At 42.6% G+C, this 22,642-nt stretch overlaps 1 protein-coding gene across 1 annotated transcript in view; it reads left to right on the forward strand.

The window, feature by feature from the left end:
• MYO10 (myosin X) overlaps positions 1 to 22,642 on the forward strand; it is a 163,242-nt gene that overhangs the window by 27,914 nt on the left and 112,686 nt on the right. The window contains exon 2 of the mRNA XM_069008309.1: positions 5,645 to 5,743. Within this exon, the coding sequence (XP_068864410.1) occupies positions 5,645 to 5,743 (99 nt within the window). The remainder of the gene's footprint in view (positions 1 to 5,644; positions 5,744 to 22,642) is intronic.

A 22,642-nucleotide genomic window follows, 5' to 3' on the forward strand; every position in this document is an offset into this window, starting at 1 on the left:
CAAGCTAAAGTGGAGCAAGGAGAGCGGTGGAGGCAGTGCTTTAAGCCAAGAAAGTCTGTGATACTCGATGATGATGATGTAAAGTGGGACCTGAAACTGTAGATCCAGTAGATAGAGAAAAGTTGCTGTATGTGTTTCCTTGCTTCCTCATTTTTGCAGTTCTATTCATGGTCAGTTGCCAAGTAATACTTAGAGCAATGATTTTTAATTTCAGAATTAATCAGAATGCCATTGTTTTGACTGCACAGAAAGTGTTATTTCTTCACCTACATTTGCAGGCATGAGAAGACGCTGTTGTCTGCTAGCAGCCTAACTTGACCACAACCAATAATGGCAATAGGCTTTCCAAACTCCTGCACTGTCATGTTTCTGCAGCCATGATGCCAGGGTATGGGTTAGGCAATCTTGAAAGTGAAAAAAGGTATTTTGCTAAACTTGTCAAAACAGGTTTGCTGAATCTCTCATGAAAGTCCTAACTCAGACTGTCGCAATCCTAGTAACTCTTCCAAAAAGACTTGATGGTATCTTCTTGTTGGGTTTGCTTTTGAGTGCGTGGTAAAGTTCCTGCTTCCTAACCTTGCAGAAATCTGTTGGCCTCAAGAACTGGCAACCGCATCTTCAGAGCTCTAGCAGAGAAGTGCAGTTGCTTTTTGATGGAATTGCCTTTTGGCTTTTGAGTGAGGTCTATTAGTGATGGGTGTCTTCACACTCAACAGCAGCAGAAGATGAAGAGGAACATGCTTATCACCTGTGTATATTGAGGGTAGTGTCTGTGTGCTGTTTGTGTTGGGCATAACTGGAAGATAAAAATTTTGGTGCTATTGTTTATGGTTTTGTTGTTTTTTTTTTTTTAATTTATATAAAAAATACTATCTTATATGAAGCAGTGGTCTTATAAGAGGTGCTAGTGCCTTCAAAGGGCTGCGGAAGGTACAAATTTATTCTGGCTCCCTTTCAAGTCAGTAATAATATATATTTTAATCCAGTTTCTTGTTTTTAAAGTAGTATACCATCACTACGTCTGTGCTATCTTCAGTTACTGAAACACAAGGAGATGGAGCCTGTTCAAGGTTAATCGGCAGCTGTTGCACAGACTGCAGGAGCAGGAGCGCTGGTGCTTTGATCTGACATGGGGGATTGACAGATAACAGAAACATCTCATTTTCAAGGACATTTTGTTCTGTAGGAAACTAACCCCCCAGAACTGGCCTTATATCCCATGGAAACATCTTCATGGCTTTGTTCTGCTTTAAAACAGGAAAGCAAAACAGTATTGTTCAAGAGGCAGAACCAAATTTGTTGAGAGGAAGGTGTTAGTATTTTACCCCGAGTGTTTTCTGAGGAAATTGTGAATACTACTGTAAGGGTTTGAAAAGTAATTTTACCCCATTAGGCTGGATTAAGTATACGCCTTGATATATGCAGATAATCAGTTCATGAAGTTGAGTTTAAGGAACTGAAATTTAGATTGCATTTTCAAATAAACTTACAAAGTTGTGCTTTCTCTCACTATGTACAGGGTTCAACTAGTCCTTCACTGTGACTCTGTCCATCCCTTCCCACCCTATCATCCCTGAATAAACACTGCTGATTCTGACTGTTGGCAGGGAGGGATAGCCTGGCTGTTGAGAAGTGGAGCCTGTTGGTGGCACTGCCTTGGAGCAATTTCTGGAGTGTTCATTTATTTCCCTTTTGTACTTCACAGACCTTTATAGTAGTTCCCATACTCAGCCACCACTGATGACCAGCTCTTCTTGAAGCCTTTTGTTGACGGAAAGCAGCACCAGGGAAGCCAGGCAGTGCAAAGGAGGGCATCTAGACCTACATTCTGAATTAAAGAGCAATACACCAGACAAATGGCCATTACTGCTTGTTTCCCTGGACTTAGATACGGAAGAACAGGTCTGGTTTTCTGCTCAAGAGGCTGAATGGTTCATATAGGAACTGAAGTCAATGAGGGATATTCAGCTTCCAATGAACTTTCCACTGAGTAGTCTGGCCAGGCACTTAATATGTTAAGGTTTTTGGGTACCTAAATTTAAGAGTTTTCAGTAGCCAAGGTCAACAGGGAAGGGTGAGTTTTCAGAACAATAACTGACTATTAATATGAAACTAGCAAAGTTGTGGTCTTTTTCTTGATGACTTCTTTCTTTTTGTGGCCCCTCCTTAATAATCATTGGTTTGTGACTTAGGAAAGAGAAGGAATGAAGATGAATGTGGTTTTGGTTATCTTTTGCATTAAAAAGCTATGTCCTGCTTGACCTAGTTAAAAACATATCTTCCTGTCTCTCAGACTTTGTATCCGGAGCCAAGCTGCTGAGGTGCATAAACAAAAGGTTCTCTAAATACATATTGACTATTGTTCCTTTTTGCTTTGCCAAGCCTTAATAGTGATGTGCTTTTTGAATGCAGATGCAGCATAACCTACATTCATGGCTCTTAATTTAAAGCAGTTTTAACTGTTTTGAATCAACTGCATTGATGTGTCGACTGGATTTCACATTATAAGGTGTGAATGAATAGCATTTGCACTGAGATGAGAACACAGTTGTTACGCAGTATCTGCTTTTTCATATGTAGACATATATATGATATATATGTATATAAAATGTAATTAATGTGCAGTTATTTTATTCAGCATACAAAATCTAACTTGTTAGTTTTGTAAAGAATGCTACACCATTTTACTTAATTGAGGTAAAGTTCTTCATTAATTTTGTGATTTTCAGCATACATATCCAACAGAAAGTAAAAAAATAATGGATTTTTGTCATCTCCAAGAACAGAATAATGAGGAAGACAGGAAATAGTGTTTTCATTTTCAGCAGCAAAATCTGTGAGGTAGGAGGACCCAGGACTTCTCCAGGTGGTCTTGCAGCTGTGAGATCTGCAAAGCTATTTCCTTTCAGTTTTGCAGTCAGGAGAAATTTATTTGCTACGGGAATGATGGCATATGGCTGTTCTTCTACAAACACTATTCCAAGTATTTTTACAGCCTTACTTCATGGAAATAAAAAAACACTGGGCTGTAGTTAGTGCTCCATGGCTTTCTTTGCCCTCTTACCACAGAAGGCTGGCTTGTCCAGGAGCTTGGGAGTAACCCAAGACACCAGGCTTCTCCGTGAGAAAGAGGTTGAGGTCAATGTAGCCACCATGTGCATTGAGAGGGGTCCTTCCTCAGGTGGATCCTGTATGCCAAGTCTTGTCCATAAATTAAGCACTGGTGAAGATTTTGTCATTGGTGCATGGCTAATGCATCGCAGAGGGATGGCAGCTGGATCAGTGGCTGGAGCTCACACAGTTGGCAAGGTATCTCTTGCCGAGAGCTTTGTGTTTTGCCCCCACCCAGAGGGAAAGGCCCATGGACAGACACTTCATTGTAGAGCTACCTTGCCAGGGAACATATTGTATTTGCATTCCAGATGCCTCTGGCTTTGTGAACTGCATTGTTCTAGCCTCCTTTGAATAGGAGCTATTGACCCCTAACAATGTACATTTGTTTAAATCAACCCCTTTCCCTGCTTTAAAAATCTTATTATACAGCACTATTCCAATCAAGTGAAGGCTTCTGTGCAGGCCCCTTCTTTTCCCCTTCATAGCCAGAAAAAAAATTTGTAGCGTTAATTATTTAATTCCAAGATGGAAAACATTCTCCTCCTTCTGAGAGGCTATTTTCAATGCTGAGGTTTTGGCAAATTTTGTTGCGGCTTAATGTTTATAAGCTTTTCATTGCTCTTGAAAGCATAAACTTCACATTACTCGAGCTTCTGAGATGCTGGCAAATAATGAACCAGTTGAGTAACAGGGGTTTGGTTGTCCTGAAGCACTTGAAGTACTTGACTGCGTTTTGACAGATAGGTTTTTTTTACTGTTTATGTCTGTATTTAGGTGGATTGGGCTCCTGTAGAAGGAGACAGGTGGTGGAGACTGACCAGTACAGACCCTTAATGCCCAGCAGCAGTCTGGCGAAAGTATTTCTCTGTGTGGGGGAAGGCTGGCACCAAATTCCCTTTGCTACTTCAAGTGATGGTAGCACATGCATCCACCCCTCAAGCCATCAGGTCTCCAGAGTTTGATGGTGACAGTAACCACCATGATTAAATCCCTTGCAATTTGTGAACCAAACTATGACTCTTTGCTGTGCCTTGCTTCTGTGGGATTATTAGGTTGAGGCAGAAAAGACCAGTGAAGTAAAAATTTTCTGGGAGCTGGGCAACCTTGTAGTTGTGAAAAGATGCAGTGGGAAAAAAATAAAGATGAATGCTCTTGCCTCGTCCTCAGTGTCCAGGTGAGCTCTTCCCATTTAGAGAAACCAAACAGCAAGAGTTTTTAAATTCTCCATGAGTACTATTTTGTCTCAGTGCTGGGCTATTGTCCCATCACAGAAAGAAGAATAATGTTTATTCAACATTATCTAAAGCATATATAACTTGTAATGGGCTGAAGTCCATGGTAAGCTCACAGGCCACTCACCTTAAATATGCAACAGAATAAAAATCTGTATTTCTCTTGGTTATTAATCAGGACTGCACCCCCTCCATCTTAGAAAGAGTCTTTGTCTGGTTTCTCTGTGTGGAAATTCAGGCAAGGACAGCCTTTGGATGCTAGCATTCAAAATTATTTTAATTGTTTTTTTTTTTTTCTGTGATTGCACACCCAAACCTTATGATTGTCAGGGTATATCCCAGCACTTTCCTACCAGCTCTTTACTTTTTCTTTAGGAGGATATTTGACTGTTCTGGTGGTGAAAAAATCTCTGTTGAATGTCACTCTAAAATACTGTTGCTCTGATATGGAGCCAGATGTCTGAAGAGAGCAGGAGTATAATTTGGGTTGGAAGTTAGGCCATGGGTCGCTGCTGCTCAGTGTTTTCATGACAGCTAAAGTCTTCTCCTATGCAGGAGCAACTCGGTGGCTCTCACTCAGGATGGCTTTTCCTGCAGCTGCAGCATCAGCTGTGGTCCTCCTCCCTTGTTTTCAGTGCTGGATACTTCTGTTTTCTTAATGCTGCATCTACCAGCCAGGTGGTAGATGCATCATAAAGCTCTACCTGCTCTACTAGACTGACTTAGGTGTCTGACTCCAATGCCTTCATAGCTGATATCAGTTCTTTATAACCTTGCTTGCTACTAGTTGCTTTTTTTATTTTAATCCTCTGCATTGTTGTCCAGTCAAGAGAGGAGAACCATATAAAGGGCAAAGTAATTTAGAAAAAAGGTGAAAGATAGAAGTGCTGGGAGTGTCTGACTGAGGTTGAAAATAAACAGGTAGGGAGCCAGCTGGCTTTGGGGCGTATCTTTTAAACTGTGTGTAAATTCAAACACCGCTCTATAATTTTACTTGTGCTAACATGAGGCACATGACTCTGAGAATCAGAGCATTGGCTCCAGCTGCTCTTGCCAGCATTTAGGAACTTGTTAAAAAAAAAAGGCACTTCTGTGTAGTTCTCCTGTGTTTACTGATCGAGTAGGCACCAACAAATACTTGCTAAGAGATTATTTTATTTTCTTTCATTTGTTTATTTGGATTTCGCTTTCGCTTTCTCTCCTATTACTTGTAAGTATTTCCAGAGAAAAATAGTGAGTGAAATTCTTTTTTCGGTTTTTCTGTTATGCCATCTATAACTCTGTTTCTCTTATTGCAGGGGTCTCGGGTCTGGCTGCGAGAAAATAATCAGCATTATCCCAGCACTGTTCATTCCTGTGCGGAAGGAGTTGTCGTATTCAGGACAGACTATGGTCAGGTATGGGCATTGCTCCTCTGTGTTTTGTCTTTTGCACAGCTCTGTAAAAAATAAGTTTTCACAGAATCACAGAATGGATTAGGTTGGAAGGGACCACATGGGTCATCTGGTCCAACCTCCCTGCTCAAGTAAGGTCATCCTAGAACATGTGGCACAGGATTGTGTCCAGATGGTTCTTGAATATCTCCAGTGAGGGAGACTCCACAACCTCTCTGGGCAATCTGGTCCAGTGCATGGTCACCCTCTCAGTAAAGAAGTTTTTGCTTGTGTTTAGGTGGAACTTCCTGTGCATCAATTTCTGCTGGTAGCCTCTTTTCCTGTTGCTTGGCACCACCAAGCAGAGGCTGGCTCCATCCTCTTGACATCCTCCCTTCAGATATTTATACAGATTAATGAGGTCATCTCATAGTTGCATCTTCTTGAGGCTGAATAGGCCCAGCTTCCTCAGCCTTTCTTAAGGCTCAGAATAAGAGAGATTCTCCAGACTCTTGACCAACTTCTGCTGGACCTGCTCCAGAAGCTCCGTGTCTCTCTTGTACTGTGGACTCCAGAACTGCACACAATATTTCAGATGTGGCCTCACCAGGGCTGAGCAGAGGGGCAGGATCACTTCCCTTGACCTGCTGGCAGTGCTCTTCTTTATGTATCCCAAGATACCATTGGCCTTCTTGGCTTACTGTTGGCTCATAGACAGCTTGTTGTCCACCAGGATCCCCAGTTCTTTCTGTGCAGGACCCTGCACTTGCCTTTGTTGAATTTCAGTAGATTCTTCTCTGCCCAGCTCTCCAACCTGTCCAGGTCCCTCTGAAAGGCTGCACAATCTGAAGTATCAGCCTCTCCTCCCAGCATTGTGTCAGCAGTGAACTTGCTGAGAAGGGACTCTATCCCCTCATCCAAGCCATTGGTGAACAAATTAAATAACACTGGGCCCAGTATAGAACCCTGGGGGACACCACAAGTGACAGACCTCCAACCAGACTCTGTACCACTGATCACAACCCTCTGGGATCTGCCACTCAGCCAGTTCTGAATTCATTCCACTGTCCACTCACCCAACTTACACTTCTTGAGTTTGCCTATGAGGATTTCCTTAGAGACCGTGTCAAAAGCCTTGCTGACGTCAAGGTAGAAAATATCCACTGCTCTCCCTTCATCCATCCAGGTAGTTGTTTCTGCACAGAAGGCAATCAGCCTGGTCAAACATGAGTTACTTTTAGTGAGCCCATGCTGACTACTCCTGATCACCTTCTTGTCTCCCATGTGGGTAGAGATGGCCTACAGAATGAGACACTCCATCAGCTTTCCAGGGATTGAGGTGAGGCTGCCTGGCTGGTAGTTTCCTGTGTCTTCCTTCTTGTTCTTTTTGAAGACTGGAGTGAATTTTGCTTTCTTCCAGCCTTCAGGTGCCTCTCCTGATCTCCATGACCTTCCAAAAGGGATCATGAGCAGCCTTGCTGTGGTGTTCACCAGCTCTCTCAGCAGTCCGTGGATGCATCCTGTCAGGGCCCATGGACTTGTGGATGTCAAGTAGGCCTAAGTGTCCCCTGACATTCATTTGCCCTGGTCTCCTGAGATCCCTGAGGGCTGGTGTTGTCAGTGAAGATTGATGCAAAGAAGGCATTCAGCAACTCTGGCTTCTCTGTGTCCTCTGTTACCAGGATCCCCCCTCCATTTAGTAACAGTCCCACGTTATCCTTTGTTTTCCTCTTGTTATTGATGTTTTTGAAGAAGCCCTTTTAATTGTCTTTTCCATGCTTGGCCAGATTTAATTCTAGATGGGCCTTGCCCTTTTAGTCTCACTTCTATTTAACCTGACCACCTCACTAAACTCACTCCAAGGGGCCTGACCTTACTTTCATCTGCTGTGCACTTCTTGCTTATTCTTGAGCAATGGCAGTTCTTTATTCATTCACAGAGGTTTCTTGTGCCTTTGGCCTGACTTGTTTCTCAGTGGGATGCATTGTTCTTGAGCCTGAAGGAAGTGAGCCTTGATTATTGACTAACTCCCCTGGATCCCTCTTCCCTGCAAGGCCTGCTCCCATGGAATCCTTCCAAGAATATCTCTAAAGAGGCCAAAGTTAGCTGATCTGAAGTCCATGGTCATAATCTTCTTCACTGCTCTACTACCTCTTTGTTCTATACTGAACCCTACAATCTCATGATCACTACAGCCAAGGCTGCACCCAACCTTCATCTCCAATAAGGCCTTCCTTGTTGGTTACTGTAAGGTCAAGCAGCACGACATTCCTTGTGGGATCCTCCACTGTCTGTGACCAGAACTTGTCATCAGTGATTCCCAGGAACCTCCTGGCCTGTTTGTGCTTTGCTGTGTAGCTTTCCAGCAGATGTCAGGATGCACAAGCCAGGGCCTGTGACTTTGAGGCTGCTTTAGTTGCCTGTAGGAGGCCTCACCCACTTCATCCTCCTGGTCAGGCAGCCTGGAGCAAGCACCTACAGAATGTCACCCTTCCTAGTCTCCCCTTTTGTCCTGACCCATGAGCTCTTGACTTGCTCATCATCCACCCTGAGACAGAGCTTGATACATTCCAAGTGTTGCCTCACAGAGAGAGCAACTCCACCACTGTGCCTTCCTGGGCTGTTTCTCCTGAACAGCACGTAGCCCTTCATGGCAACATTCCACTATGGGAACTATCCCACCAGATCTTCATAATCACCATGAGACTGAAGTCTCACTAAGAAGGCTGAGTCCCATCTGTGCCAGTGTGCCTGGCACTGCATTGGCCATTCTGTTGCCAAAACCCCCAAAATTATGACAGTGACACCAGCTGTGGGAGCAATGTATTTTCTCCTTGCGTGGAGGGCATAGTGTGACACTAAAAGGCTTGTGAATAAAACAGTCATTTTGTATGACCTGAATGTGCAACTTGGTTTTAATAGTTCTTTCTGTTGCCTCTCTGGTCAGTTGCTGTGATTGTGTCTGACAAAGCTGAAGTAATGCTGTTGAGTGTGAGAGCCTTGTTCCACATAGGTCGGTGATTAAGTAGTTTACTAGAGGAAGGTGGCCCCTCCAAGGTTATATTCCCTTACAGTAACAGAAAGTGGGGGCTGGCACATGGCCAAAAAAATAAAAGCATGTTTTTCAGAGACAGGGTACCCTTGCTTTCTTTACATGCCTTTCTCCAGGCAGGAAAGGAACCAGACAGAATTGTAGAGTGGCTTTTGATGGGGAAGGTGTAACGTAGTCATGATTAAATTGCTGCTGTGCTGGCAGTGAGGGATGAAAATAATGGAGTGACCACATCAGTGAACAAGGGAAGGGCTGCGCATGTCATCTGTCTGGACTTCTCTAAAGCATTTGACACGGTCTCCCACAACATCCTTCTCTCTAAATTGGAGAGATGAATTTGATGGATGAACTGTTTGGTGAATGAGGAATTGGTTGGATGGTTGCATTCAGACAGTAGTGTTCAAGAGCTCAATTGGCGATAAGGATGTCCTTCGGGGTTCTGGACTGGAACGAGAACTGTTTAGTGCCTTCATCAATGGCATTAGCAGTGGGATACAGCATGGCCTCAGCAAGTTTGCAGATGACACCAAGCTGAATGATGCAGCTGACAAGCCTGAAGGATGGAATGCCATCCAGAGGGACCTGGACAAGCTTGAGAAGTAGGCACATGCATATACTTCATGAAGTTCAATGAGGTCAAGTACAAGGTCCATGGGTTGGGGCAACCCCTGGTATCCACACAGACTGAGAACAGCTGAGAGGGATTTCAGGGTGCTGGTGGATGAGAAGCTGGACATGAGCTGGCAATGTGTGGACAGCCCAGGAAACCATCTGTATCCTGGGTTGCATCAAAAGCAGCATGACCAGTAGGTCAGGGTAGGGAATTCTGCCCCTCTGCTCCACTCTCATGAGACCTCACCTGGAGTGCTGTATTCAGCTCTGAGACCCCGAGCACAGAAAGGTCATTGACCTGTTGGAGCCATGGAGAAAAGCCATGGAAATGATCAAAGGGATGGAACATATCTCTTATGAGGTCAGGCTGAGAGACTTGAGGTTGTTCAGCCTGGAGGAGAGAAGGCTCCAGGGAGACGTTATAGCACCTTGCAGTACCAAAAGGGGGCTTACAAGAAAGCTGGGGACAAACCTTTTGCAGGGCCTGTTGCAGTAGGACAAGGGGTAGTGATTTTAAACTAAAAGAGGGTAGATCTCTTAGAGGAGATTAAGAAAGAAATTCTTTATTTTAAGGATGGTGAGGCACTGGAACAGATTGCCCAGAGAAGTTGTGTGTACCTCATCCCTGAAAATCTTCAAGGTCAGGTTGAATGGGATTTTGAGCAACCTGGTCTAGTGGAAGGTACCCCCCCTTGCGGCAGGGGTGTTTGGCTAGATGACCTTTACAGGTCTCTTCCAATCCAAGGCATTCTATGACTGTATCATCCTTTTCTCTTGCACCAAGTTGTTGGTGACCCAGGCACACATGGTGTGGGGGAAGACACCCACAAAATTAGGCTGAGAAGAACAACTACCACTGGGTACAAAGCCTCCTCTCAGAGAAACAAGAAAGCCACCTATGTGCTGGTGTGTTTTCTGTGGGTTGCATATTAAATTGTGCCTTTAAGGTTCTCAGAATTGGGGAGTTGCATATTTTGACTTTTCTTACTGAAATTTGAGGTCCAGTTAAGTGGAAAGGCTGAGACTGTCTCCTCTGTCAGCTTTTTCAAGCTAAAAAAAGAAGGCTCCATCACATTAAAGCATCACCACTATATTTGAACTGCAGTGTAGAAAGGCTGCTCTGTGTGTTGTTACGCTAACATCCTCCAGGAAATGTCTAGCATTGGGCTTTTCATCTTAAACACAAGCCCTCTCCAGCTCCTAGTAGGAGTGACCCACATGCTTACATGGGAGACTAACTGTAATTTTCACAGGATTTTGTAACTGGATGGGTAGCCGTAAAGAGTTTTAGAAGTGTTTTGAGCTGCAAAATCCTTACACTTAAGGGAATTCCAGATGCCACTGTAAAAGGGACAATTTGCTTTGGTGCCCTAGAAAAGAATGGCAGAGCTAGTGCTAGCATCCACCAGCAGATAAGTTGCTTGTTAATGGTGTTCTGTGTGTGTATTGTGTGTGATGTTACTGCCTTTCCGTGGTGTACATAATGTGAGCTGAAACTTCAGGTGATGTGGAAAAAGTCTCAAGTCTTTACCGTGATGTCATCTGATTGATTAAATTTGCTTAGAAAACCCTGGTGTTATAAACATCACTGGGAAAAAAGTTACCTCCTTTGTTTTGGTGTACATGTGTTAAAACCAGGCAGTGCGAAATGGGAAGGATGTAGGGATCAACCTTCAGACCTGTGATGTGGCATTCCACCTCCTCAGTGGGTCTGAGCTGGCAGCTACACAGCCAAAGGCATAGTAGAAATTCACTGCATTTGATAACTTTAATAATTTTCAGGGCTTATAGTTTCAGGAATGGACTTTGTGTGTAAAAGGACTGTGCCAGCTGACATTGATCAGATAATATATTTTCTCCCACTGCTTTTCCTGATGTTCTTTTAGACCATCCTGCCCTTGCTGTTTGGTTACCTATGGGCTGCAGAAGGTTGCAAGCTGGTGAAATGTAACTGAGATAATGTTTGACTATTACCTGTGACTGTTTGGCAATCCCCACAATGCTGGATATCACTTTGAAGAACGAGAGAGGGGAAGCAAGGGGTGAGGTTGCAGAAATATGGGGCCGATGATGCTTTTTGAAGCATGTTGGTGTATTGATTCCCACATCATTTTGACAGCTGGAGCTCGTGTTTAAGTTTAATGACAAACTGATGAAAGCATTGGGACCTTATCAAAGCACAGCGTTGTTACTCATCTTCTCTGATTCCGTAGCTTCTACTAGACTTCGCAGTTCTCACCTTTCCACTGAGCACTCTGCATGTCTTCTGAAGATGTGATTGGCAGGGCAGTGGGACTGGGAAGGTGTGTTTCTGGAGTTGGTTTCGGATTTTACTTTTATGCGTTTGGACTTCAGGTCTTTGCCAATGTCAGTTTGCAGAATAACTAAAATTTCATAGCACAATACATTACTTCTTAGTTTCTTCTTTCTGTTCTATTGTGAGTGGCAGAAATTAATTTGCCACAAAAACCTGTTGCAGCATGCAGTTGTATGCTGAAGGGCTGATTGTAGGGAATCCTACCCAGTGTGAAGGTAGGATTATATAATGATATTTTAACAAGCTGCATGGAAATTTCTTGATTATCACATGGTGATGTAATTCCTCCTCGAGTGTTCTTGTATTTATTGTCTGTTACAGTTAAACAGTTCATTGGCTAATTATCATTACAGACATCTGTGATACTTTCTTCTGCTGTTGTCATTGTCTGTGTGAGATGGTTATAAAACTAGCTGGTTTGGTGGTCTGTGGGGAATATCTGATACATGAGATATGGTTTACTAAAATGGGGAATATCAGGTTGTAAGTTTGGATTTCTCTGAGCAAATAGCTATGAAAAATTCTTAGCTCTTTATGAAAAGAAGAAAAATGTGGCACTGTATGGGGGTAGATGAAAGCCTCATTAAATACAAGGAGGGGAAGAGTACTTCAGGCCTGTGTTCCAGCACCCTGGCCCACGATAAAGTAGTGGGAGATGAAAGGTGTGACCTCTGTCTTAGCACACGTTCATGATGCTGGGCTGTAGCTGGCTCTGGAGTAGCTCCTCAAAGCTTCCTGCAGGCTGGCCTTCAAAACAGAGAGTCTGCAGTGACTGGAAAAGGTACGACATGCAGACAATTCTTATTGTAAAATATGTTTCCCTTTATAAGCACAAACCTAGTGCTTTCCAGAAGAGAAGATGCTGTACTCATTTGCTAGTTGGTGGGTGAGATGCCTGTTTTGTTTGGTTTTTTGTTCCATTGGTGTGCAGAGAGCTGGTGAAGGGCTCTGTCCCAGATGTTTTGGAAACACCATGTCTATGGCTATACTGTATTAATATAGTATATTCATACTTAGTATGAATATATGAAGTATGTCAATGAAATCTGTGAACACTTAGAATTATAAAAGTAGGTCCTAATCTTTCCTTGTGTGTTTAGATACATATTCATGTATAAGATGGCATTACAGTTACTGTAATGTCATTTTTGTTTTCATGTTTGAGGATATTTTTGCTACATCTCTTTTTAGGGTTAAAATGATTTCTTCCTTAAAGGTTTTGTTTACAGTAAAGCAGGCATTTCCTCAGTGTCTTAATGTATTTTTAATGAAGTTGTGTGAGCTTATAAAGTACTCAAGTGAATGTTTAAATAAAATCCTAAAAGCCCTGCTGTCATTCTATGCTTTGTTTGAAATTACTTACTTGGGTATGTTTAGTAATCAATGGTTCCATTGAGAAAAAACTGCTTTCCAGTTTCTCTGCTTTTTCTTTTTTTTTTCTGAATACTGTGAACTTTATTTCAGATCAAAAGAGGACTGCATTGTGCTCTTGACTTGTACGGACACACATGAAAACTGTCTGCAGTGAAAGCATAGATAGCAAATACAAAAAGCTTGGGGGGAGTGAAATCTTTCAGAAGAGCTGTGTTGTGTTGCATGGCATTGATTTCAGGAACATTTTTCTAGTCTTCTAAGTAGGACTCTACTTTCTCTTCCATTTGTACATCCAGGTATATATAAAAGTAATGCCAATAAATATATAGTCAGCCTGTCTGTGTCCCTCTTTTTTTTTTTTTTTTTTTTTTTTAATGCAGTCATGGCTGTTGATGTAAGTAGCACTATGTTTAAGCCTTTGAGAATTGAGGACTTCCAGAACAGCAACTAAGAACACACATTTTTAATAACATCCATTCCCTTGCAAGGAAAGAATTGTATATATGTAAGACATAATGTATGTGTGTGTGTGTGTGTAGGGGAAATCTTATCTGAACAAACTCATCCAGGGAGAAGTAAAAGTTGAATCAATTGCTGCAAACTGTCCTCAGTCTGACACTAAAATTTCAGGATACTTAATTGCATACCTACTTAGCTGACTGAGAGAAACTTTTACATCAAATGTTATAAATAGAAGCAGCTGAGTGATAATATCCAAAAAATGTGGGCTCTTTAAAACACAGATGTCATATTTCACCAGTAAAGACTTTTGTCAGTTAAACCAGCTTTCTGTGAATTTTCTTCACAGAGAAGTCCTTCACAGCATGGTGTTATGTCAGCAAACAGAGTAGAGCTTGGTATCCTTAGCTTCAAATCAGAGGCACCTGTAAATGGTTTGGGCAGTAACAAAAGTATTTTTTCCTGTGTGTTTAACTTATTGTGGCCCTCCTGCGGCATTTCTGCATCTCAGGAATTGGAAGGCTACAGATGTTCCCTGTTAAACACAGCTCAAGCATGTTTTCCATGGAGGTTTTCACTTTTTTTTTTTTTTTTTTTTTCTTTCTGGTTTGAAGGCTGGGAGAGTTTCTCATCATGACCTCATTCAGGAGTTGTAGACCTGGGCTTTGTTTGAGGTTTGGGGTTTGTTCTTTCTGTTTTGGTTAGTTTATTGGGGGGGGGGGGGGGGCAGGCATTCCTTTTGTTTGATTCTTGAGTTACCTATAGGATTATGTTGAAGTTACTGTGTGGCTATACCAGGAGAGCTCATGTTTTCCTCACTTTCAGTTTAAAATTAAAAAGAAAGCCCCAAACCTGCAGGTAATGGCTAAGCATTTCTCATAAGAACTCTTTTCTTCGCCTTGTGTCCTTTCTCACCCTCACTTGGGACTCTCTTGTGCTAGCCTTTGCTGTTGTGAGGAGCCCTTTTAAACAAGAGTCTTCCGTTCATATTCACAGGGCATGAATAACACCACTGAAGTTACTTGGCTTAAGTTACTGAAGTCAGTAGGACTGTTTATCAGTAAATGCTGTGTTTGGCTGCATCCATAGTTCATAGGATCAGGCATCAGAGAAGTAAATCCTTCTGGACAAGGATTTTCTTAGCTAGCATTGAAAAGCGTCATGCTTGCTTCTAGCTCTTCCACGTGAAGACCCGAAAATATTTCCAAGCAATGTTTTTTTAGACATTTCCCTGAATTCAATATCTATTACCCTTCAAATGCACATTTACAAGGGAGCATTTTAAAGAAGCCCTTTGTGAGCTCCCTTGTATGTGCAGCCTCTTAAGAAAATACACAAATATATGCAGTGGGCTTTGGTCTTGGCTGCTCTTAGCATTAAATGAATCCATCTCTTTTTGCAAACTTTATTTATGAAGATGTCCATGCTTTTTAATTTAATGGTGCATATGAAGGGTAGTGACTGCTGATTCCGGACATTGGGTAGCTCGTGTGTGTTTTGGGCAGCAGATCCCCTGCCTTTGGGGCTCAGGGTCAATGCCAAATTCAGCAGCTTTACAGCAGGAAATCAGATTCCATCTGTCTAAACACTGTAAAGTTCATTTTATTCTCCAGTTAGTTATATTTGACTTACTTGTAATAATTCTACTGATTAGCATACTTTAAAAAGCTTGGTGCTGTGCCTATTTGTCTGTTGATTTCTTGGGGGTTTTTTTGGTGCTTTGGGTCTTTTTTATTGTTGTTGTTTTTAAGGGATATGTGCAGGAGTTTTGGGTTTGGTGGATAGTGTGGGGTTAGGAGGGCCAGAAGTCAGCCAGAGCGCCTTTTAGTACTCAGGATTTATCTTCTGTGGAGAAGTGTTTACATCTTTATGTTGGATGTCAAAGTTCAGCGACTCTCGCTGCAAGCATCTGTTGGCGTGCCTGTAAACAGAGTTCGTGACAGATGTGAGCCAGCAGCTTCCTCCAGGAGCATCCACAGGGAGTCTGGCCTCCCCGTCTTGCACAGCTGCCCTTGGCGTTCCCAGGGGCCTTTTGCCTGTGGGGCATCTCCTAGAAGGAGCTGCAAGGAGGGGTGGCTGTGCCCCACTTGCCTGTGCTTTTTCCATCCCGTGCTCTTTGGAGAAGGGTGCCAGTGAAGCAAGCAATGCTGCAGAGGCTGCACGTGCCCTGCAAGCCCATGTGTCCCACAGGCCCAGTGAGCTGTGTCACCCCAGCCCTCCTGGGAAGCGTTTAATGGAGTGTAACTGCAATGCACAAAAGCCTCCCCGTGCCTGGTAAGGATTTAATGCAACTGCAGCAAACGTTTTCCTTAATGGAAATGCTGCTTCTAAACCCCAAGCGTTACTTGTCAGTGCCGCGTTTGAGCACTGGTTCAAGTGGAAGCACTCACAAATTGAACAAGTGTTTTGGGTTTTTGCCATGTGTGCCATCTTCTTGCACTTTTTAAGTACTTGCTATTCAGAATAATCATTATTTTCTCTTGAATTCTCCAACACGGAAATATTAAAAAGGTATTTAATTGTGCTAAAGGAAGCAATATCTGTATCAGAGAACTTTTTTCTGCCCCTAATTCAGGAGCTAATTTAGCTTGTCTTTTTATCGCTGTATATCAAGGGTGCTATTTTTACATGACTACGATTCTTTGAATATTTGTTAAAGGGTAATAGGGAAAAGCCTTGTTTTGTGTGCTTTTCCCTGAACTATGTATCTATTACATAAAAAAATACAGAGCAAGTTATGAATTACTTCTTGGACATGTTGCACATGTTCTGTCCTTACTTTTTTCCTGTTACTTGCCTTTCTGCCAAAACCACTATCAGTTTGATTGATTTCAGGAAGGGGAAAGTTTTAATCCTGAAGTGAGATATTTTAAAAGAAAGGTTGAATTGTAAAAAAACCACCAAAGCAAAATAAAACAAAAACCTAAAAGCAAAACCCAAAAACCCATCCCAACTGCCAGGCCAAGGTGATTGTATTATCCCTGCATAATGAACTTTCTGGCTATCAATGCATGGCCAGTTTTTGACTGAAGCCAGGGAGTTTGCAAGTGAGCAGTCAGGAGATTTCTAATGCACAAATGGTGGGGGCAGGAGGGCTGAGCAATGACCATAAATAACTCCTTTAATGTTGGATTTTCAAGGGTTTTGTTCTGTGCTGCCTAAACATAATGGTAGTGTTTGCTCTAGCTTTACTGAAATTAATTTGTTTGGCATTAGTGTGGCCGTTGTTAAGTGTTTTCCTAACAATATAAATTAAATCTGTATGAACAAAAGCATTTATCTGTGAGCAGAGTTGTTTTATGCTCTTTATAAGACCTGACTGAAAGCAGTCAGCATCTGAGACACTGACAAAGAGGTACTTTCTGCATCCCCCCTTGGTTTGCTGCGGCCACGTAATGGGTTGTGGCTACATAAACAGTTGAGATGTCAGTCTTCTCTCTTGCTTTCTGCAAAGAAAATCCAAACCATCTGTCTTTTTTGGTGCCTTTATTATGCTTGTACTAAAGATAGCAAAACTGCTTTGTTTTAAGATTAAAGCAGATGTACACAGGCTGCCATATTAATTTCTTTTGTAAGGGAACACAGTTCAGCTGTTCACAAAACATGGGAAGGAATTTAGGCAGCATCGTGCCAAAAAAACAACGACAACAATGAATCTGTAGCTCTGTGGTGAACAAGCTTGTCACTTCAGTTGTTCCCCTGTTCCTAAATTCCCTTGGATGTGAGGCTGGTCTCATTGTTCAGCATTGTTGGTGTTTTTAGTGACATATGGTTTAGGTTAAGCACAATTATATGCTGGGATACTTTGCTCTGCAACAGGGCACTGCTCAGTTTTGCTCTGGTGAGGCTTTGTACCTTACAGTGCAGATAAATGGTGGATGGACACAGAGATTTTTACTTGGAGAGGATGAGTTGAGCAAAATACAAGTGGCCTAGAGTGCCCTATTTTTTATTATATCAATCTTTTAATTTTAATACTATTTTTTTTTAAATTAAGAAGTCAAATGACTGGATAATTCTGGACAGGATTTTGCACAATGAGGGCTTCTGGGAAAATGCTAGTGCATGTGTAAGCACCATTTTAAAAAGTATTGGGAGTAGTAAGCAGAGGCCACTCACTCTCTACTTTACAGTCAGCCACCTGGGAGCCACTGTTTGGCAGAGCCATGTCCCATCCCCACCCCACTTCTCTGTCAGGGACTGAGGACTGCACGGAAGGGTGTGAGCTGTGAAAAACCTATTAAAGTCATTCGAATAGTTTAAAAAGTGTAGCCATTGGGCAGGTGTGTGGGGTACTGCATTAGGTGTGCTGGTGATCTCAGCCCGTGGCAGGCATGGTGATGTGGCGTGGTGAATCTGTAGGAAAGGAGACTGTCCACTGGTGTCAGTCCTGGTGGCTCCTTTGGGGAAGGCTGCAGTGCCTCTGGCTGCATAGTGCTGGTTCTGCAGATGGAAAGCTCATTTGATCTTTGCCCTATCCTGTGGTTACTCAAGTAGTTCCTGAAATCTATGTTGCCTCTGTGTACCAGAGAAATACAGAAACAAAGGGGGATCTTCTGCAGCTCCAGGTACCCTTCACTATACAAGTTAACTTTAAACAAACTACATCTGGGCATCCAGAGTGGTGTGTCAGTGCCAGATCACTTTCAAGGCTTGATATCTGAAATAGTGTTTGAAAGATGCAGAGCTTCAGGTTCTTTTAGCAGGTAGCACAGGAGCTTCCCATTGGAATAAGATGTATCATTGCACCTTTGGGAGCCTCATGACATTTGTATTCTTGGAACATTTCAAAGTGACTTGTTTGAAAATGTCAAGTGTTCTCATGAGAACACTATCAGAGCAAGATTTCCCCTAAAGCATTTCTGCAGTGTGATAATAAACTCTTTCAATGTTAGCTGCAAAAGGAACTTCAAGCGCTCTTTCATAGTGGTGCTTTTATTTATGCTAAACCAGGGGAAGAAAATGTTAGTGTAGGTCATGTGCCTCCTCCTCATCCAGCAGTCTTTATTTTGTAAAACAAGCCAGGTCCTGTTTAGCATACACATGGTGAAGCTGAGAGACGATTTAAGGAGATTTATCTACCCAAGCTGACTTAACCAAGGACAATCACAAAATGTACATGGAGAAAACCCCTCTGTGTTGCAAAGTCATACCCTGGAGAGTTCAGAAATGCTGCTGGGCCTCTTTTTGCACTGTAGAAAAAGCAGTGTGCTGCCCCCCTGCAGGTGGGTGGTTGTGGCACACCCTGGAAAGGAGAGGGACCTGTATCAGGGGGAACAGTATAAGTCGTCTGTAAGTAGCTTCTGGATGTTCTGGAGTTACAAGGATGTGTACATATGAGAAGTAAAGGGTGCTTCCTCAAAGTGCCCTAGGAATCTTCCTTGTTCATTTTTTTGTTTGTTTGAGGGGTATTTTTTGTGCCTTCTTCCTGCCCTTTGTTCTGTCTTCCATGCATGGGCTCCTTTGCTTTTACTTGTTTGGTCTCTGCAAGCTTCTGCTTCAGACTCAGTTCCCATTTATCCTTCACCCTGCTCATTCATCCATGCAGCCTTGCTCCCTGCTTTTCTCTCTGACACACGAGTACACGTGTGCATGTCGGGGCACAGGGCGGGCAGTAGTTCCTGGGGGCTGGGAGCAGGGGGTCTCTCCGGGTGGATCATGGCCAGGCCCTCTGCACTGCCCAGTCAGGAGCAGGGCAGTGGGGGGACCTCACTGTAAACCCAGCAAACTTCAACAAAGCACAAAGCCTCACACAGCCTCCTTCAGCTCACAAGGAGCACAAGGGTCAGGTGACCTTCTCGTCCTCCGTTCGCAGGCTTTGGTCAGGGATAGCATGAGTGGTGACATGTTGGAGTTGCCAAGGGAAGCTCCAGGAGGTCTTGCTCAGCAGCATCTAGAGCATGCCAAGGGCAGGAGGCCTTTCCCAAGGTTTTTGGCTGCTAAATGTCTGAGGCTCTACTGAAGGCTTGCTGTGCGATTTTTCTCCAGTGAACTTTGTAGAGCTGATGACTTTAACAGGAAAGATAAAATCTTGCCTCTTGGAAACAGTTGTTCCCTTTTTAAATTAATATTGCCTCTCCAAAGAATGGCTTGGTAGAATGTTCATGTATCAAATCACCAGAGTTATTGTAGGCCTGAATGACTCAAAAGTACTGTTTTGCCTATGGTGATAAAATAAGCTACTTTCAAAAAATATGCATTTACTAGTAAGATGTGTACCTGCCAGTGAATGCTTTGTCCAAAGCTTTCCACATGTAGCAGAACTGGGAAACTGATTTGGGAAGGGAGCAATCTTAATAGGTAGAAGTAGCATAAGCCTATAATAAAAATAATTACTTGTATGTTACTACTGATTATTTCTCTCTTGAAAGTGTGTTTTTTCACTAGCATCAGCAAGGAGTTCTAATTGGAAGTAAATAATAAAATGCATTCCATTATTAATGCTCCTTTCAGGCAGGCATTTAATATACATTGTAATCTGATGGTCAGACTTCATTGGCATTATCAGTGCGTCATTACTGGGTTAAATGCAATTACAGAGAGTTTCTGTCGCCACAAGATTTGCCCAGGAAATGTAAAGTTCTGACAAGGATACTTCAAGGTCTGCTAGGCATTTGAGATATGTTAATGTTTTTCACATGTCCTCAGTGGGGGGGAAGAGAGGGCAGTATTACTGCGTGATCAGGAAAGCAACAGGAGCATGACAAAGGCTCGGTAAGTCCAGCACACGAGCATGTACTTCTAGGAAGAATGTGATCACTGCACCGAGTTTGTACATGAACAAAACCCTTGATGTGGGTATGGGCTGCAGCCAGCAAAGACTGCAGAAGGTGAAGGGGAGGCCAAGAAGCAGAAGGCTGCTAGGGATCCATGTTTTCTTAAGCAGTACCCTTGGTTTTCTTCTGGGTTGTTTTTCTGGGCATTTTTAAAAATGCTTGCCCTACATTCCCTGTGTGTGACTGTGTTAACAGATCAGACCAGACGCTGCTGTGAATATTCAATTACTCTAAATTGGTTGCTGATCTCTGTTAATCCTGCTTGCATGCTGACAGTGTACATATCAAATGCATTTGTTCACATTTCTGAAATGAGCAGGGCTGTTGCAATGCAGTGCAGTAACTTAATGCCCCTAGGAGGCTGATACAGCTCTTCTGTAAAGTATTGTCGTGTACATATGTTGTATAGATGATGAAATGGGGAAACGTGTGTGTAGGTGCTCACGCAGATATATGTGTACTGTTTCTTAAAAACACTGGACTGAAAATGTGTTTACTCTGCGTCACATGCAGGTCCATATCTGTAGAAGAAACAGTGGACAACAGTAGCCTACAGAAGTTTTCTAAGTAAGGCTTGATTTTTCAGTTATAGCGTCATGCTGATGCTAGATTAAAGCAAAACCCGAGGCCTTGGCTAAAGAAAACACAGTCAGGTACACTAATATGCAACTTGCAGTATTGATAAGCTCCACAGATGCACTTTGAAAAGTCCTTGAACATCGCTACTTAAGTCAGTGCTGTTTGAATATGAAATCCTTAAATCTGACTTTCCACAAGCTGAACAAACAGCTTACTGTACCTTATGTCCTTAGAGCAGATTAGGCAGCTTGAAGTCCACAAAGATTCAGACACCACAGAGATTAAGAGTTGCGGAAGCTGCTCTCAAGTCATGCATTTTTTGCATAACTTTTAACCTGTGCACAACGTGATGTACTTAACAGTTTTAGTGTGGATGTTGTGCAAATACTAAGCATATTATCACATGTGGTTCAAGGTTGCAGTTACAAGCAGTGCTTCTTCTATTTATGTATGAAAATGGAAAGAAATATCTTATTAAAAGCGGGTGATTGAACAGCAAACCAGGGACAACCATTGCCACACTTATGCTTGTAAAACTCATCTTTGAAGTGATAGCAATGGGAAACAGTAGACACTTCTCTTTTGTCAAGAAATTTCTAAAAGGACAGACTAATTTTTATAATGGAAGACAAAATTAATTTATAAGGAAGCTGTTGGAACCTGGTTCCAGGTTTTCTCAACACTGGTAAGTGGTATCTTAAGCTGTTAGCAGTCATGAATTAATGGTGCCAGATTTTGCCATGTGGAAGGGAGTCCAGTCAGTCTCTTTCCCTTACATAGCCCAGGTGAAGTGTTACTCTGAAAACATTGTCCTGTCACCTCCATAGTAGCTCAAGTGTGGAGGGATGTAAAGTAGCAGGTCCTGCATTTGCAGCAGGACACAACGGAAGCAGGTGAGTTGCTGGCTGAGGGGACCCTTCTCCTCCCAATCTTATCATTAACTTTTCTTCTTGGTAGGCATAAGGGGCAATTGAACACAAGTTGTATAGGGAGAAGTAGCTACCCTCTGTATTTTTAGACTTACTTACTGCTCCAAAATACACTTGCTTTTTGGAAGAGTCTGTGAGATGATGGAAAAGTGGAAAAAAAATCTGGATGCTAAGTTAGTAGTTTCATCTATTCCTGTAATTAAGCTCTGAGCACTTGTAGCTTTGTTGAATCTCTGTTTTATCTGAAGCTAATTTAGTTCCCAATCTGGCAGGAACTGTCTCCTTAATGTCAGTTTTTTCCTTACTCTCCTTGGCACAGTCCATGCTTTCCAGAGACCAGCGTGTAATTTCTGTCTGGTGAAGGCACCCTACTATCCTGATGTAGTTCTTGAATTATACAGCTACCAGCATGCACATCCCTAGGGTGAGTAACAGCTCTTTGCAGTTACATGTGTAAATATTTACATCCATTTCCCTCCCACTTGGTAAAGCACTCCATTTTTGTACAGTACAAAGTGCTTTGTATACAGAAAAAAACACATTGTTTAGTTGGTCGGGTTTGTTTTGAGGGGGCGTTATGTTTATTTAACAGCAGGCCATACGAGTTGCAGCATGCATTTTGTGGGGTAGTCCTGCTTTCATCCAGTTTCACAGCTGGGCTCGCAGATTTATGACGATGTGATGGACTTCTTCAAGGTCAGACACTGAATCAGTGGTTGGGTAGAACCTCGGGTCCTGCTGACTCCAGCACTTTGTTTAAAAGTTCCAGCACACAGCTCTGGCTTTGCAAATTAATGCAGCAAATAAACCAAACTTATCCTTAGC

Source organism: Aphelocoma coerulescens, chromosome 2 (assembly GCF_041296385.1).
Source record: "Aphelocoma coerulescens isolate FSJ_1873_10779 chromosome 2, UR_Acoe_1.0, whole genome shotgun sequence".
Classification (NCBI taxonomy): Eukaryota; Metazoa; Chordata; class Aves; order Passeriformes; family Corvidae; genus Aphelocoma; species Aphelocoma coerulescens.